General features: G+C 35.5%; 2 protein-coding genes across 2 annotated transcripts; one reads left to right on the top strand and one right to left on the bottom strand.

Annotated features, from left to right (window-relative positions):
- The first annotated feature begins 883 nt into the window (after nt 1–883).
- LOTGIDRAFT_201826 (hypothetical protein) lies at nt 884–2,767 on the top strand. Its single transcript, XM_009053055.1, has 2 exons — nt 884–973; nt 1,358–2,767. The coding sequence occupies exons 1-2, from the start codon at nt 971–973 to the stop codon at nt 2,708–2,710; spliced, it is 1,356 nt and encodes a 451-aa protein (XP_009051303.1). The 5' UTR covers nt 884–970; the 3' UTR covers nt 2,711–2,767.
- A 5,277-nt stretch (nt 2,768–8,044) lies between these two features.
- On the bottom strand, nt 8,045–11,851 carry LOTGIDRAFT_174471 (hypothetical protein; the record flags this gene model as incomplete). The annotated part of the gene is made up of 7 exons (XM_009053054.1): nt 8,045–8,178; nt 8,678–8,769; nt 9,182–9,395; nt 9,702–9,879; nt 10,193–10,291; nt 10,819–11,392; nt 11,709–11,851. The coding sequence occupies 7 exons, from the start codon at nt 11,849–11,851 to the stop codon at nt 8,045–8,047; spliced, it is 1,434 nt and encodes a 477-aa protein (XP_009051302.1).
- Nucleotides 11,852–19,790: the final 7,939 nt, after the last annotated feature.

Genomic DNA, 19,790 nt, shown 5'->3' with positions numbered 1-19,790 from the left:
CTCTGTAATAACTTGACATTGTGAAGATGGAACCTGATATTATCTAATGATATCTATTACATACTATTGGCAGGAATTTAGTGTGATGTTTCCTGGAGTTAGGGCAGAATTGATTACACTACCGTGTGTATTGTAATTCGCCCAGTCTAGAGTCCTGGTTACCAAACTTAGGCAACAAACCAAAGTGGTAAGAGAACAGGGCTAGGGTACCAAACTGATGTTTTGATAACACATTTTGGTTATCGATTTAGCACTAGCCTGTCGCTGTACGGTATGAGAGATGGGTAGGATGCTTTCAGAAGCCTTGGAACCAGAGGTCTTTGCATGCTGAATGGAAGCCGACTGTGGCCATATCTACTCTCGACTTCTCGCTCACTAGAAAGCGCTGAAAGAGAGACGGAAAAGCGAGAACATTTTCAGGCCCTTTTTACCCTCTACTTGTCGTCCTTTGTACCCTAGACCTCTCGTATTTTTTACTTTCGACTTCTCGTCTTTTTTCCTCGACTTCTCGCCTTGTTTCTCACTTTTCTTTCTTTGCTCGAGAGTAAATATGGACGCAGTTGGCTACTATAATGCTACGATATCTCATATTATTTTTATTAAAACCTATGCCGTGATATTGTTCTCTACACCAAGTGAAATTACATGAATTAATAAAAATAAGAGGTATTCAAGAAAACAATTCATGCAATTTAATATGATCATGTTTGTATCGGATTAGCAGATATAATCCCCATAATTGGTTTATGACAATAGCAGCTAATCATCTTATCCCATTGGAGATTAATCTATAGTTTCTATGAACAACGGTTTCTATCACAAACAATACACAACACAAAACAGTATATAAAAGAAACTTTACAATCTAATCAAATCATATTCAAAGTTTTATCTTGCTTCAAGCTCAATATTGCAATTCAGCAAGTCTTCTAGACTGTTTCATTAGTTTGGAAATTCTCTTCTTATCAAAATGGTAAGTTATTTTCTCTTTCTTAGAATATATGGTCATTTGACACAAACTTAATGACCACCATTCCCGATCTCAGCGTTTATTTTATTTATTCATAATATTTATTCAATAATTTATTTAGATAATATTTCCACGGTTAAATAGTGCTCAATATATCCATTGTTAAGCGATATAGTAATATATATTTATTTCCATTTTTTAATTTTTCTATTTTTTGTAACCTTAGAAGTGAATGTAGCAATGCAAGGTATATTTACTCTTCTGTAAAATATGAATCACCTTTGCAAGTATCAACTTGGCTTAGTATATTTATTTATATGTGACTATTCGGTATTGATTTGGTATTTGAGAGACTTTTTTAAAACCCAAGCCTTTTTCTCCTTTCAGCGTGAGTGTATCTCTGTCCATGTCGGCCAAGCTGGTGTCCAGATGGGCAATGCCTGTTGGGAGTTGTACTGTTTAGAACATGGTATCCAACCTGATGGTCAGATGCCTTCTGATAAAACTATTGGTGGTGGAGACGATTCCTTCAACACTTTCTTCAGCGAGACTGGAGCTGGTAAACACGTCCCAAGAGCTGTATTTGTTGATCTGGAACCAACAGTCGTGGATGAAGTCCGAACTGGTACCTATCGCCAGTTGTTCCACCCCGAACAACTCATCACCGGAAAAGAAGATGCTGCTAATAATTATGCCAGAGGTCACTACACCGTGGGTAAAGAACTCATCGATTTAGTTCTGGATAGAATAAGGAAACTTGCTGATCAATGTACTGGTCTTCAAGGTTTTCTCATCTTCCACAGCTTCGGAGGAGGAACTGGATCTGGTTTCTCCTCACTACTCATGGAAAGATTGAGCGTCGACTATGGAAAGAAATCCAAACTTGAATTTGCCATCTATCCAGCACCCCAGGTTTCTACTGCCGTGGTAGAACCCTACAACTCCATCCTTACAACTCATACCACATTGGAGCATTCCGATTGTGCTTTCATGGTAGACAATGAAGCTATCTACGATATCTGTCGTCGAAACCTCGATATTGAACGACCAACATACACCAACTTAAACCGACTCATTGGTCAAATCGTCAGCTCCATCACCGCTTCCCTCAGGTTTGATGGTGCCTTGAACGTCGATTTAACCGAGTTCCAGACCAACTTGGTACCATACCCACGTATACATTTCCCTCTGGCTACCTATGCCCCAGTCATTTCTGCCGAGAAAGCTTACCACGAACAGCTCTCAGTAGCTGAAATCACCAACGCCTGTTTTGAACCCGCAAACCAAATGGTCAAATGTGATCCTCGTCATGGTAAATACATGGCATGCTGTATGTTGTACCGAGGTGATGTTGTTCCCAAAGACGTCAATGCTGCCATTGCAACAATCAAAACCAAGAGAACCATCCAATTCGTCGACTGGTGTCCAACTGGTTTCAAAGTGGGTATCAACTACCAACCACCAACTGTTGTACCAGGAGGTGATTTAGCCAAAGTTCAAAGAGCTGTCTGTATGTTAAGTAACACTACTGCTATTGCCGAAGCTTGGGCTCGTCTTGATCATAAATTTGATCTCATGTACGCTAAGAGGGCCTTCGTCCATTGGTATGTCGGTGAAGGTATGGAAGAAGGTGAATTCTCTGAAGCTAGAGAAGATTTAGCTGCTCTAGAGAAAGATTATGAAGAGGTTGGAGTTGATTCTGTTGAAGGTGAAGGAGAAGAGGAAGCCGAGGAATATTAGATTTTGGAGTCAACTTGATTATTTATATATTTATCTATTAAATCTATCCTTATAAATATTGTTGTTTTTGTTTTCCCTTGGCAGGTCGGTTCAAGTCAGACAGACACAGAATAATATGCAAAATTTCATCTTAAGTAAAATAACTAGTCCAAAATCAGCAAAAGAGTAAGAGGTTGTGGTAGTCAAAATAGACACTCTGCATGCTGCATAACTTAGCCATTTTTCAAAATTAGAAATGGGTTCCCTTATTTTCATTTATGAAAATGAAAATGCAAATACTTAGATTAGGGGTGTTCTAATGACTTGGAAATATACCAGTTTGTCTTACCTGTCCGTAATTAATTCATAATTAGCTAAATTAGAAGAGAATTACCAGCAGAATTCCAATGAGGTCTAAAAGTCTTATCCAGACTGTATATACATTGACATTTATGATTGGTTAAAACTCTTAATTATAATATGCAATAAGAACATAATGATATGATTAAGAATACGTGATAATTGATTAGAAACACCAATTAATCAAATAGTTTGCTTAACTTGACACTTTATTTACATACCAGAACTTAAAATAAGCTTTGAATTTACATGTAGACTATTATATAAATATTTCAAAATAAATCAATTAAATTCGCACATAGTTACTGGCTTTATATTTTTTCTGTCATTTCCAATGAATACAGAATAAAATTTTTAATTTCCCGTTTTGGAAAAATACCATTCCGGAAAATCGCCTTTGTTTACCAATAGAAAAATTTCTCACTGCATGCTTCACATAAGAAATTTACATAAACATAAACTTAGGCTACCGATGCCACAAAGACACTTTTGCTGTACACATTTTCAATTTTATTTTGAAAGCGAAACACATCAACGTTTTCATTCAGCAAGAAAGTAGATACTAGAAGAGGATATCCCAATTCAGTACACGAAATTTTGTATTGGAATATTCTATTTGTCACAGGGGTGGTCAATTTGCACGTGGTTATCGAAAATGTGCATTAAACCACGAAACGAACACAATACACCTATGATAAAATAGAATGATCCAAACTCAGATATCACGCTCATAAGAAATTACGTCATAGACATACTTAAGGAAATCGTAAACATGCATGATTTTTTATGAAGTGTGAAAACGTGGACATTTTCTGTTTTTTGTCATAAAATATGGACTAAGTGTATTTTTGACAGTGAAATGATGTTGCTGTAGTATCGGTAAGTTTATTACAAGAATTTACTTATGTTTAGCAAGTAATGGACAATCAGAATGTAAACAACTATTATGTTTGTTGTCTCCACCACAATGCTTTCTGGTGTTAACTTTTTCTGTTATTTACCAAATTCCAATTCACGAAAGAAATAATTATCAAATTTTGAGTCTGAAGAGAGAGTGGTCGAATATTACTTATTGCAAATAATGTGTTTTTACAAACAAAGTTCCTAAAATCCGACAACAGCTCTGGGTACTTAGGGCAGTGCTTTCATTGAAACTCGTCTTGCCACCACAAAACATTCAATTTTAAAGGGGACATAACAACTTAAACCAGACCACAAAACATTCAATATTAGTGGACATAACTAAAGCTACACCAGGCCACAACTAATTTAGTATTTAAGGATACAAAACAACTGACACTAGACCAAAAAAAAAAAAAACCTCATAAAACATTCATTTTATGATAGTTATAGCGAACTTATGAACAAATGTTACAAATGTGTTTCTTGCATCTTGGCAGTTTTGTTTGGTCAGACATAAATTGGTCTGATTCATAGAGTTATAAATATTTATATTTATATTATGGTTTAATTGTATCTCATGATGTTGACCTATATAGTAGTGGTCGCACTTGAAGCCTACCATGCTTACTCTTTTCGAAACACTTGATGATACTTCTCCTTAGAGGAGTCTACTACTATACTACTCTTGCTCTTGATTTTGCCATACTTTGAACAAGATTTTGATTAACGGAATTGTTTTGCATGTACGGCTTTTTATTCAATTTAAGGGGACATAATAACATAAATCAGATCACTGATAATTCAAAATAAAAGGGGACGTAACAACTAAAAGCAGACTTCCATCATAGAACTGTTTACTGTTCTATGTTTCCATGCATTTGATATTAAAGGGGCATAACAACTAAAACCAACTAAAACCTGACTACAACGCATTTAATATTAAAGGAACATAACAACCAAAATCAGACTACAAAACATTCAATATTAAAGGGACATAACAACTAAAAGCAGACTACAATGCATTCAGTATTAAAGGGACATAACAACTAAAAGCAGACTACAAAACTTTCAGTATTAAAGGGACATAACAACTAAAAGCAGACGACAAAACATTCAGTATTAAAGGGACATAACAACTAAAAGCAAACTACAAAACATTCAGTATTAAAGGGACATAACAACTAAAAGCAGACTACAAAACATTCAATATTAAAGGGACATAACAACTAAAAGCAGACTACAAAACATTCAGTATTAAAGGGACATAACAACTAAAAGCAGACTACAAAACATTCAATATTAAAGGGACATAACAACTAAAAGCAGACTACAAAACATTCAGTATTAAAGGGACATAACAACTAAAACCAGACTACAAAACATTCAGTATTAAAGGGACATAACAACTAAAAGCAGACTGCAAAACATTCAATATTAAAGGGACATAACAACTAAAACCAGACTACAAAACATTCAGTATTAAACTAGACACAAAAAAGTAAAACCAGATCAAAATGTACTATGAAACCCCACAAACGAACAGTAGCTTTTATAGTTTCAAGGACGCATAACAATTAAAGAAGACCAAATACGGGGAAAACTGAAAGCCAGTCTTCTTATCTGATTCTTCACAATGGTCGGGGTATTACGAACTTTGTCTTACACTAAGGGTTGTATTCGCTTACGTACAATCCAACCAAATCGCTGCATTAACTACCGTGATGCAAGAAAGTGACTATTACAGTCAAGATTTAATACGTAGTTCGTCATAGCTTCATATTGGGAAGATGGTCTTTGCTAGATATGGCATTGTAAAATAGAATAAAACAATTGCAAAGTTTTAATCCATTGTATTTTAGCAACAATTTCCAGCATATCCACCACTACACCAATTCTTCCCAATGGAATGACAATATGCTTTGGTTTTATCTATAGTTTCTTGTTTCTCTCGTTTTAATTCCTGTAGAATATCACGTCTTTGGTGTAGAAATTCTTTCGCCTGGGTGTCTTTGAGGAACGTATCTGCAAAATATTGAATTACTATGGCTAGGTTATGGCCATATTTTGTGATCGTGCGTTCAGTTTTGAATTCAATGCGATAAGATAATTGACACTTTCTGATGCATTTAATGCTTCATTGAGATTATCGGTTCAAAAATAATGTATTTTATGATCGTTTTGAATACATATATGACGAAATTTTCTTTTTTATTGACTTTGTTTACAAAATCTGTAGTCACAACCGATTAGAAGACCACGTGATACCCTAAACACAGAGTTCTGGCAAACAACGTCTGTCAATACCTTGACATGTTGAAGAGCGCAAGTGGAACTTAAAAGGTTGACCGTTTGCCATTTTTTAGCTTGCAATATCACAGATAGGGCAAATATCGTTATTATGGTTATTATTAACCTAGAGCGACCTCTTTCAAACCAGTGATTAAATATGCAAGTTCTAGACTGAGTTATCGTACAAAAATTAATCTTACCTGAATCTTCAAGTCGTCCTGAAGAAAGCCCAACCAAAATTACCAAACCTGTAACAAAAGTTGGGTCTGTCCGTTACACTATATCCGCTTCCTTAGGAATTTTTAACATTGTCTCATTTTGTAGTTTTTACCTGAACCACCATAGGTAAAGGATTAGGAACCAAGAGAATATGCCAAAAAGTCTGCCTGGGTTAGAGGTTAAGTTCAGGAGAGGGGGAATCATGCCTAGGCAAACTCGCCTTTAATGTCTGTGGGAGTCGCAAGTTGAAACTTCAATCTGGATATCAATATACTTTCGAAATCAATAGCTGGCTTGCAGTCATATTTTATATCCCAGATAAGCAGCAAAATTATTATGATTACGAAAGGTTACTTATTAATGGATAATAAACAAAAATATGAAAAATATTACCAAGAATAACGTATACTATGTTGTTTGCCATTATTATGCAGTAGATGGTGTCTTAATGATAAGAATTTAATGCATGACACGATTTGAAATCTTATCAATGATTATCAGAAATCTAGAATGTTCGAGTTATCGATGGTAATTCATATAAACCTACCACTTTTTGCCCCATTGCTCTACATAATATAGATTTTGTCATGGAATGAAAAGGTTTCTGCTTCTGTTAAGGCGAATATTTTCAGTTCAGTGAAATAAGTCTACATTTTGATTAACTATTAGTAAGGATCTTTAACGTACACAGTTATCTATGCTTATCACATAGCACACAAGGCACCCCATTAGTCTAGCCGTTCGGATGGGACAATAAACTGTGCACGTTAAAAATCCCTCGACAGTTGGAAATCGATCAAGAGCAGGTTAATGCCGCTTTCCTGCCAAAATGTCCCTCATTGCACCCTTCATAGCGTTATCGTCTTCATGAGACCACTTGGTGCAGAAAAGTAGGACGTAAAACTCCATTCATTTCATTTCATTTCATTTCTCTGTAATTAGTGACGTCATCAAACACTTAATTTTTAGTTGAATTTCAGGAACCTCAGACGTCTTATTGAATATTTGAATGGTGCAAATTGATGCTATAAGTGTCCTGGATACACATAATATTTTTTTTACAAAACCTCTTTACAATCCCTTTAATGTGCACAACCCGAATGACTAGGCTCTCCAGAATAGAATATCCGGTTGAAGCTATAAACTGAATCTATCATTGTACTATTCATTGTTAATGTTTTGTAATAATTATGTAATCTGAACAAACAATCTAATGTTTCTGCAATAAACAAATAATCTATCAATATATTCAACGTATTATCTGATTATATTTATTTTGTATTAAGGTTGCCATGGTTAATTATTGCATACAATTTATTCTGATTGGAATATTAAAGGTATATACATTGTGATTGTTAAAATATATCCTCAGTTCGTATACGATTCCGTGTACAAAGGCTTTGACAGTTTTATTACAATATCATCAACAACTTATATATTGTTGAACACAGGGAAAATTAAGACAAAATTTTTATAGAACTTTCTTACACTTTCTCATATTGTATTCCGATGTAATGGACAGTTTCAGTAACGAATAAGAATTCGAGACTAAATAAATGTTTAGTTGTTAAGGTTCTATCTTTCTCATTTCTTTTTTCTGGTTTTCTGGAATCCATGTTTACACAGTTGATGTAGGTATATAATCAGAAACTCTAATAGTTCAAAAAGAGACATAACACTGGCCCCGATAAATAGACCCATGTGTCCACCAAGATTTCCTGCAAAATTTCAAAATTTCTTGTAAGAATAAATTTGCTTAGAAAAGGGACTTACATGTACATGTAGTTCTTTGAATATTTGCTTTGCCAACTACATGCAATCTATAAAGAGCTTGAAGTGATATTTGCTTGAGAATATGTAAATATTCACATGGATCTTACCCGTTGATCATTAGATAATGGTTTCATGAGAGATTTCAATTGGCCACATTTCAAGATTTCATCCCGATAAAATTGTATAATCTTCTTTCAGTAATACTCAATAAACTTTCGTACTTTTTCTGCGGGCGACTGCCCCATGATCCGACAAAATTGTAATGCACTTCATCTTTCTCAGTCAAATGTCAACCTATCAAATTCTCTGTTTAATAATAACTTATGATCCTATTGAGTTAAAATTCTAGGGAATTTCGCTAGAACATGGATGACAAGTGGAATAACCTGCACAAAAAGCACAAAACAAAACACCTCGATCATTTTAGATTTAAATGATACTCACCCAGAATGCCTTCAATGGTTATCTCTGGTTTTTGTTGTTTAATGATGGCCGATACTGCACTATACTGAATTCTTAGATCAATCAGATTTTCACTGAAATGTGAGAGATTCCGACGTAAATAAAAGGATTTTAATGGGATTTATTAAGATGCTTTTCTGAAACAAATGGACACAACGATACTTGATTATGACCAAGCCCATTGAATTAATATTTGCATGGAGTTAATCTTAGACTTCCTGGCCAAAGTTTGAAAGGAAATCCACGAGCAGCTATCGACAAGACAATACCAAAAATAGTCTACTGTCTATTAGTTATTACATTTCGTAAATGTCATTTTGTTCTAGCTACAGATGCCCATAAAGCTACTGAAAACTCATGCTACTTTTGCGCATTTAACACCATTGTTAAAGGAACATGTAGAGAACCAATTGTTTTGGTAGTTAGTCATTTGTGGTCAAGCAAGTCGTTCCAGATCGATTTCTTTAATGGTCAATAGGTACTTACTCGATCGTGTCAGCACTTTTAATCAGATTTATATTCACCAAGTAATCCTTGATAAACGTTGAGGCAAAATTGGCCACGGACAGCCTTGCTTCATATTCTGTAACTTGGCATGGTGTTGGACAGTGACAATTGGAAATGTGTGCATGAGATATGTTGTGCATGTGTGGAAACAAACAATCCTGTAGTTCTGTCAGTGAACAGAATGGTTCTGGTCCTGAAATAAAATAAGCCAAAGCATTAACTGGGGGGGGGGGGGGGGGGAAGAATTGGAAGAAGGGGTTCGACTAACTTCAACTAATTAGGGTCGCAGATGATGCGAAGGAGGCGTCTGAAATTAATGATTATCCTGTAATCCATCGTATAACTTATTGCTGCCTTGATCGGTCATTGCTCAAAATTGATATTAGCGTAAAAAGCACAAAGGGGAGGGGATGAAATGACGAGTATATAGACATAGATCAGAGGTCAATGACGAATAAGCTCGTATACCTCTGATAAATCAAGACGAAGCAATACGAACCTCTATTAAGAAAGAAGTTGCAGTTACATTGTTTAAACAGATAGTTCCTAATACAATTAGAAACACAAGCATCTTTAGAATATTGGTACGTGTTGTTCTCTGTTTTAAATGTTCTATCGTCTATTTCTTCACAACTGGTATTTCCAAATGCCTTGTATGGTTCTGGTAACCACGAATACTGAAAAAAGGACTTTCTGTAAGCATTATCATATGGCCTGCATACTGTCATCTACCTTACATTTTTCTCAAATTACCATCGCACTAAACGAATAATTTTGCAATTTTAACTCCTGTTTTTAAGGACGAAACCATGTTAACTCCACTTTCAAAAATAATCGAATTCAAGAGTGGTAATCTTTCGAACAGCAAAGTTAATCATGGAGACGGGTTTATATAAGCGTGTTGTTGTTTCTGAATACAGTTATAATATAATGTGTATTGTAATTGATATCATAGGTACAAAAAAAAGTTTAAATCAAAATTAACCATACCTTAGTTATGCCGAACGTGACAGATGTAGATGTGCCAGGTTGAACATAAAAACCATGTTGAAACGGCGATGGTTCCGTATTCTGCTCGTGAAGAACAACCTGGTTAGACAAATAAGTATGAGGTATTTTGTTATTAAAGCAATTAAAGCATTATAGCAACACGAAGACATTTTGCAGGTTTTTGGAGAGCAAGTCGATCATGCTTTATCTGTAAATAACCCCAAGTATGAAACGGAGTTTCATGAACTGCTTTAGAATGGGCTAATGGAGACGGTTAACACCAAGCAATATGTATTTTGCCATCTGAAGGACTAAATGCTTGGGTGCGACTTTTACAATTTTGGTTAAAAGATGATATTTTGGAGTCTAGAGATTTCTTCGTAGCCTAATTGTTGTAACAGTTTTATTTTAGTCTTTCCTTGTCCTTTCTCCTAACTCAATACAAGAAGACTTAACCTTCCCAACACGTTCTTGAAAATGATCTTGTGTCCGATCCTAAGATACTGTACTCTACTTCCGCACTCCTATATGTATAATTTTGTTATCATAGCGTCTGATTAAAGGTTAATACCAGTTACTTAATTTAGAAAGATAATATAACTTTGAACTGACTACGATGCGCTCACCTTTATTCCGGACTGGGAACTTCTGGAGTAGTAGTATTTGTCTTGTTCAATGTTTACAATTAACCGAAGATTGTTAGCTGTATTAGAAGGCGAAAGCACTGGTAGAGCTATTGGAGAATCTTGATTAGACGTAAGAGTGTAGCATACTCCAAAATCTGTGAACCGTTTTCGTAAATATCTACTACAGTTCAATGATTTGTATTGCCATTCACAGACCATGAACATGTCTTTAACTTTATGGGTGGCATCTTCTGCAAATTTGCGAAGGTACGGACCAGTGAAGGAGTCGGTAGATTTCGGGGTACTTGGCCTTGCGGTACCATTTAACTGATACCTTAGGTAATTTAGATCACTCATATTAAACAGCAACTCTTTCAAAATGGGTTCATCTGGTATTCGGTCTCGGTGAAAATTATTAGAGTTGCAAATTGTAATGTCTGGTAGTTTTAGATCATCAGTGAACTCGACATTGATGCTGGAAACAACGGGGTGTGAAGCATATTTTTTAAACTGTAGATACAAGAAGAAACTCAGAGAAAACGTCATGCCGATCAACAACAACAACCAAACATATCTGCAAAATAAACAGGTATAGCGGACTTAATTTCGTGGTTAGCTTAAAGTGGGCGTTATCTTGTTATCTACCAACAACGACATGTATAACGACATGACAATAGCCAGTTTTATTGAACTGTTTTAGATACTGCCATTGAAAAAAAAAGTCTGATAAACTGCATCTTTGAATATTTTTGGTATCTTGGATAGGTTACAACTTCAAAATATTTTGATAAATGATTTTCAAGTTATTTTCCTTGATCGTTACCCATATTTAAATGAATACCATGAAATTTACTGTTTTGGACGTACCATGACTTCGGTTGATAACTCACCTTCGCCACTTAAATGCTTGTGGAGTAATGATAGCATGCACACCATGGATTGTCGCTGATTTACCATACATCTGAACTACGTCATCAGCATCATTAGCGAATTTTAACATTGGTTCGGCACTGGGTATTGCCTTTACCGACATAATTTTACCCTTTACATTAAAAGAAATAACAAATACGGATAGTAAATCCTTACTACTAATCTTAAACAAAATCAGACACCGTCTGACAAAGTTACTTTTTCCAATGGTTTCTTGAACGTTACACCTCCATTACTTCTAAAAAGGATGTTTTCCTATGAGCAATCTCGCTCGGACACTTTCTGAAACGCTTACCTTTATTTGAACAACATTTTTTGAAATGAAACGGTTTCATAAACGATATAATCCCGTTTACATTTTCTGAAGAACGCTTTCTTGAATAAAACGATTATTTTTCTATATTGAAGGTAAACGGTACACTTTTTGATATTAAATGGAACTCAAACGAGGCCTTTCTCCAGAAATACAATAATATTGTAACAAATGCAGTTACTTTTTATCATATCCCAAGCACTTTCACAATGTTGAACGTTCTTATTATCAATACGGCGGTTGAAAACTGTCGCATCTTTTATAAAAGTAAATCAATACAATCACACCTTTCTAGCTATACCTTTGGGATATAAAGGAAAGTTGGGTGTGATCATCAAATTAAACGGTAGAAATCTGCGACCATCCGGTTGATCGCAGTGGGATCGCAATCGGCCAATTACTTCACAAGTCGGATCCAATGAAATGTGTTGAAGTCGCAAGTCGTTCAGTCCACATTCAGTTTCAGTATCCAAATATCGACGAACCTACATAAAGCACATACGTATGGCCAAATATAACCTATCTGCATGCAAGGAATCGGCACAATAACAAAAGGTATATTCTAAAAGTAGCTCTGGTCATATTCACAGATGTGAAAACAATTAACAGTATATACACCGACGATCTTACATTGTGTACTGTAGAGTAATATACATGTACATCAAACAGTAAGATTTAATATAGATAATGCCATCAAATGTCATAACATTACTGATATTTCCATTTATTAACTATGATCTTATATTAAAGGGATACAATTTTCGCCGATTTTTATACGCTCACATTATATTGGCGTCATTCATGTCCCTCCGTCCATCAGTTCGTTTGCCGGTCCGTCCGTCCACAATTGCTCGTAAACACTCTACAAGACACAATTCTCCACGGATTTTGACGAAACTTGGTGTGAGTGTCACCCAAGGATGAACCCTATTGAAATCAGAAGAATCGAAAAATATTTAGTATGAGTTATTGCCCTTGTTCTTGAAAAAAACGTTCAATTTTTAGCTTGTAAATGCTCTAAAAGGTTCAATTATTGACTGATTTTTACAAAACTTGGTAATATTATTCAGTATCGACCCAAAAAGTTCAAAAGAAGTGTATGACTGAAGGTTGAATATTTCATACTGGTGATTGTTAATGAACTGCCAAATATTTTAATTCAAAATCAAAGCGGCCAGTGGGCGTATATTAGCTTGCCTGACAAACTATCTCATGGAATCACTAGATACTAGTGGCAATCGGTATTTGTTAAACGATCGATCATCCGTTCCGATTATAATTAATTGTTAATCATATTGTGTTGAGTTATTGTTTAGTTATTATTTTCACATTAAGAGACTGGAATAATGAGGAAAGATGACTTAATCGATGTCTCTAGACTTTCATGTGGTGACGTATATTAGAACGCACGACCACCATATATCAGACATTAGGAAGTAAATGGCATGAAGAGTCTAGCGCTCTAAAAGACTGTATTACAGTCCTGTCATTTTCATTTAACAGAACTTATGAACAAGAAACAATTCAGCGACAGTTTAATAATACTATTACTTGAATGGCATTGGAAGGAAGTTTTCTTAATTTCTCATGGTGTTCCCGATAGCATCAATTTGCACCATTTCAATTTTCAGTCAGTCGTCTGTGAAATTGCACTAAAACTAAGTGTTTGACGTCGTCACTAATCATGAAAAGGTACATGTACATATCTTGTGTCATCCGACACCCGTCTTACTCTTTGTCTAATTGCAGGAACCACAGACGTCTGACTGAAAATGAATGACTGAAAATAGTGCAAATTGTTGTAATCAGTGTCCTCGATACACATACAGCATAATAGAAAACCTCTTTACAATCCCTTTAATATCTTTACATTATAATGGATGTTAACCACCAACATAGTTAATTGATATTGCCCCCCAGATATAGAGATAAATTCTCTTGTTAATACATTATGCATGGAAGTTCATCGGAGAGTGTCTAATGGATAGATTATATCAGTGAATATTCTATACACCGATTTAAAGGTGAAATCTTTTCTAAATTATGCTATTTGTTTTAAAGGGATGATTAAAAATGCAATGTGCCAATTGGTAGGTTATTGGGAATAAGTTTTGGTGCTCAGCTTTTTAACGCCTCGACATTGTTACTTTTAGTTATATCACTACAACTTTCGTACATTATTTTTTTTTAAAACTAACAAAAATCAATGACTTTATTGGCGTTCATATAATATACTTCAAGATACATTTATTTAAAACTTTCAGATGAGGTCAGTGGCATATTTCTCTAGATTAAGGACTATAGTTTGCATTAATTCGTTCACTTTACTTTCCCAACTTGCTCCTTGGAAAAAAATTGTAGTTACCTCCCTTCGAATAGAAATCTTCTTAATTTTATTCTATCCATTGAGTAGTATACCATAAAATTGTTCTTATTTTCCTTATTTAAAGATGGGTTTCCTTATTTTTTAGTGTCAAATTGGGCAAACTATTTGATGAATTGGTGTTTCTTATGAATTATTATATATTCTTAATCATATCATTATGTACTTTTTGCATATAATTGAGAGTTTTAACCAATCATAAATGTCCAGGTATTGATAAACATTTAGACCTTTTCTGATCGGTCACCGCATTGGATTCTCAAACCTCGTGTTCTACATTTAATGTAATTTATTAAGGCATGAGGACTCTTTGCAGAGTTTGATTCATATTTTCAATAGCCCGCATGTGAATGAACATGTGTAATGTCGGCTCTTTCGAAAACGGTGTTAACCTTAAGGCCCAGGGTTCAACAACGGCATAAGTCTCGATTAAACCTTCCGATTAAAGATGGGTTTCCTTATTTTTTAGTGTCAAATTGGGCAAACTATTTGATGAATTGGTGTTTCTTATGAATTATTATATATTCTTAATCATATCATTATGTTCTTATTGCATATAATTAAGAGTTTTAACCAATCATAAATGTCCAGGTATTGATAAACATTTAGACCTTTTCTGATCGGTCACTCATTGGAATATTGCTGGTAATTCTCTTCTAATTTAGCTAATTATGAATTAATTATGGACATGTGAAACAAACTGGTATTAAGTCATTAGTCACTAGAATTAATTCATGAGAACACCTCTATTTTATATTCATATAAGTATTAGTATTTTCATTTTCATAAATGAAAATAAGGGAACCCACCTTTAATAATGAATGAAATTTTAATGAATGAGCATTAATGAGGTAACTTCAGAGATGACGGTGTTTACTAAAGAATGAATTTTTTTGCGGTTTTTGCTATTTTAAAACCCACATGTGACATGTATATGGCCCCTTTTACACCAGGCAGCAATAAAACGTCCCGTTCTCGGTCCGCGATAAAATGTGCCCATTTTCATTACAATCCACTCAAGTGTTCCGAGAACGGTTGTTCAGTTGTAGTAAGCGTTCTCATCACCGTTATTCTGTGGAACTCTTCTTTAAGAAGTTAAATTTAATCCTTATCGTCAACTACTGTACTGACTTATGTCGAAATTTCGCGGAAAAGATCACGTGTGAGGCATGTGCAGTAAAGCGTTACCGTTACCGTTTACATTACACCAATTTATCGAGTCCGTACTGAGAAACGTTTCGACACCACCTCCCCGAGGTGCGCCAGAATTGGAACGGTTCTCAGAAAACTCGACCGTTTACATTACTTACAATTCATCTGTTCCGTTCTGATAACTGTTCTGAGAACGGATAAATTATGTAATGTAAAAGGGATTTATGTCTCGACACCCATTCTTGACCGTCTTTCGCTCGGTTCGTAAATGCTCTAGAACACCAATGTGTATTTTTATGATGAACAAATCTATAAACATAAATATCATTTTTATCATTTCCATTTACGTTCACTGCGAGTTTGAATTAGTAGTAATGAAACTTCTACTTACTTCCCTTGGAATAGAAATCTCAATTGGATTCTCAAACCTCGTGTTCTACATTTAATGTAATTTATTAAGGCATGAGGACTCTTTGCGGAGTTTGATTCATATTTTCAATAGCCCGCATGTGAATGAACATGTGTAATGTCGGCTCTTTCGAAAACGGTGTTAACCTTAAGGCCCAGGGTTCAACAACGGCATAAGTCTCGATTATACCTTCCGATTTTTCAACCCGGTGTCCCCCTGTCAGTAATGCAGGAAAGAGGGGCTGACATGGAAAAAGTGTCGTTCGGACGAAACATTAAACCGAGGTTTACGGTAAAGGTCCCACGCCAGTTGGAAATCGAAGAGCAGACTAATGCCGCTGTCCTGACAAAATATCCCCATTTTACCAAACAAGGTGTTGCCCGTCTTCATTATCCCACATGGCGCCGCAGAAAAGTATGACGTAAAGCTCCATTCATTTCACATCATTTCAAGTGGGGCGTGGTAGTGTTTGATTAGAGAGTTCTAAGAGTTCTAATGGGTTCCGGATAGAAAGTTGACGATCGATCAAATTGAAAAAGGGGTCTGTCTTGTTAAATGATTTATATTCGGAATCGAATCCCAGGACAATCACATCCTTTTGATGCATCTTGTGAAATGTGCAAATGTGACCCGTCATCTGAAATACACTTTGAGGCAGTTCATTTAATCGCATGCAGTTATACGATTACACCATTTATAACCATCTATCAGCAACAGTACACTTCCACGGTACGAACCGTCAAAATCCTAATGAATAGGAAACTGACGATCGATCAAGATTGAAAATGAAGCACATGTCTGTCTAGTCGATTGGAGTTTTAACTGATCACGTCCTGTCCAATATATCATCGATTATATTCCATAATAAACATGCTTGCTCTAACTTTGACTGTCCTTTACAGACCTTTGATGTATAGTCCGAACTACCCGTTTATTCCAACGTGTACATTGAACACGAATGACATGGCGGTAAGCTCGACCATTGGTCGTGTGGTACCAGTCACTTGGTCTTCATTTTTATGCAATATCATGATCAAGGTAATTCTTTTGGATGTTAGTTTTTGGTTTGGTTTGGATTGATTGTGTCAACAGGTATCATTTAGATTGACTTGGCTATGGTCGGTTGGTAAATGACTAATTAACGACCGCTTCCAGCAGATTTTGATATCACAGGTAGTAGGATCCAGAGCCGTTAATGTTGCTATGGTTATACTATAGCAAATTATTTCGGGGTGTTACGAATTGAAGAGTTTAATATGCTTTTGCTGTTCAATTGAAAATACCAAAATCACTGTCACGATCTTTCTTAAAAAATTGCAAACACAAAGATCAAATTTGTAGATCTGGACAAGCAACATATGTAGCTTTCTGTAACGCGATGATTTTCAACATCGTACATGAAATAACGCTAATATATGTTAGTGATATATAGGCAATCTGATTAAAATAAGACATAATTAATGTTCGCTTCCATCGCAAACTAGGTAGTTGTTGGTAGTCGTAGTAGTTGATAGTTAGATTGTATGCATTTGGTTGGTAGATGACAAGTTAACGTTCGCTTCCAGCGGATGCTGATATCGCAAACTAGGTAGTTGTTGGTAGTCGTAGTAGTTAGTAGTTGGATATTGTATGCATTGGTTGTTTGGTAGATGACAAGTTAACGTTCGCTTCCAGCGGATGCTGATATCGCAAACTAGGTAGTTAGTAATCACTGTAGTTGGTAGTTGGATTGGTAATATTGTATGCATTGTAATCTCACGAGATTTATACCAAGGTCGCGCGCTGGTGACGCTACAGGCTATTTATAGCAGCCAATCACGCGCCACTATCCCACCAATCTCAATCACTTTTACTAGCGAGTATCGGCAGTCTCAAAATGCGTCATGATATCGGAAGCCATATCGCTCTACTTTGAGTTTCGTTATCTCACAATTCATAGTTGATATTAAGACATGGATTCTACATGACACGTCGTGAATTGGTTGAAATGAAGGCTAACAGTACGAGACCTTTAACGAATCTTTTTTACATTACAATGGAGACAGAAAAAAAAATAATGAAACGAAATTGCAATCTAATTCTAATTGGATTGGGCGATAGGCGACTTGATGCCCGTTGCGTGACATTGTCTGTTGACTGTTAAAAGGGATATTTTGTCATGACAGTGGAAATCTACTTGTTTTCCCATACCATTGCTGGGGGATATTGAACGAGGCCATACACACGTTATAAATGTTTTGATATGAACATGGACTACACATCAAGTATAAAAGTGATGTATTGGCAGCTCCCACTCTTCGTCTAGACAATTATGTTCTATCCTACTATAAAATCTTTAAAAATCAACCACTGTAATGACATCACTATGGATATTGTAAGGAAATTAGCATGCCTCGAAGACGTTATTGAGCCTTCTTTTGGAAAAGATATTCGCTAAATTAAATCTAAAAGAAAAAGAGATTATCTAATATTTCTAGGTCTTAAACAGACTGTGAAAATGAGAATTTGGCTCCATAATGGAATGCATTTTTCATTCAGCCTTCCGGAATACCAATTATAAATGAACTCTTAGTTATTAAAGGTGCACTCACAACTCTGTTGCTCGAGGGTTGCGTTCGAAACGTGACACTGTTCTTACTCCCAACTATACGCAACTGCTGATCGCAATGTCGTTAGGGTCTCTTAATACTCTGCGTTCAATTGCCCGCTTTTGTGTGAACATTTTGTAATGCCTCATAGTTATATAAGCGACACAACTCGTTCAGTAAAGATAAGAACACTTCGAAACATTTTGTGAACTGTAGTCTCTAATACCCGAGGAGGATCTTTCGTCGAAGCTGTACGAAGACAAAGAGGAGTTAGATGATAGAGGCTATATGAACTGGTGTTTCTTTGTCTCATTAGGTAAGGGAGCCATTGGGGGCATCGAATTGTAAAATGATAAGAAATTGTGTTAGAAATTGGTGCAAATGAATTCTGTACAGTAATCAGCAAGCACCAAATTATTGATACTGTCTGTATGCTGTTGGACTTTAATAGTATTCATGATCACTTTTAATAAACTTATAAGGCTTTCTCCACGTGGTATGACCAAGTTGTAACTTAGAATATAAATAAATCACGCCGTATAAACATAATTATTAAGCCTTTGGCTATCTTTATATCTTTATTAGTCTACCTAAGCCTTTGAATATTCTGAAAATAAAAAATGCCCAGGAACCAAATTGTGATGACACTGTATTAAAGTAATTAGGCTGCGACTGGTGTGTCGCCGTGGCTTGACATTATTTACAACCCAATGGCAAACTGTACACTTTCTTCTTTTCGACGTCTTTTCAAGCCTTCCTTGCGTGTTGTTAACTAACTGTTACCAAGTTTTTGAAGTTATTGTCAACTGAACGAGCCGTTTCGTTGTAACCTTTTAAATCTTGCTACAATAGCTGAGATGCTAAGTTGCTGATTAGTGATGGCTTGACACTTCTCTTCTCAATCATTCTAAAATCTTTTTTTCTACATGGATAACAGCCTTCCCTTTATCAAACCTCCTTAGTCCTGGATATTCTTACCCATTATAGCAGGGTCAACTGGAAAGATGACGTTTTCAAGATCACCAAACTTATGGCGAACAATTGCCTTAAAGGGACAGATGCGCCATTTTAGGGGGTTGGTTTTGGTCTTTAAAATATGTATATTGTCTTCAGAAGTGCTACGAAAATTCCTTCAAAAATATCTCAAACTAGGAATTTTACAATTTCTATATAATGTTTTTTCTATATATCACAGAG

This window comes from Lottia gigantea, assembly GCF_000327385.1.
Source record: "Lottia gigantea unplaced genomic scaffold LOTGIsca_198, whole genome shotgun sequence".
NCBI classification, from domain to species: Eukaryota; Metazoa; Mollusca; class Gastropoda; family Lottiidae; genus Lottia; species Lottia gigantea.
Note: the sequence above shows the minus strand (reverse complement) of the source record. Positions and strands in the feature narration are given on the sequence as shown.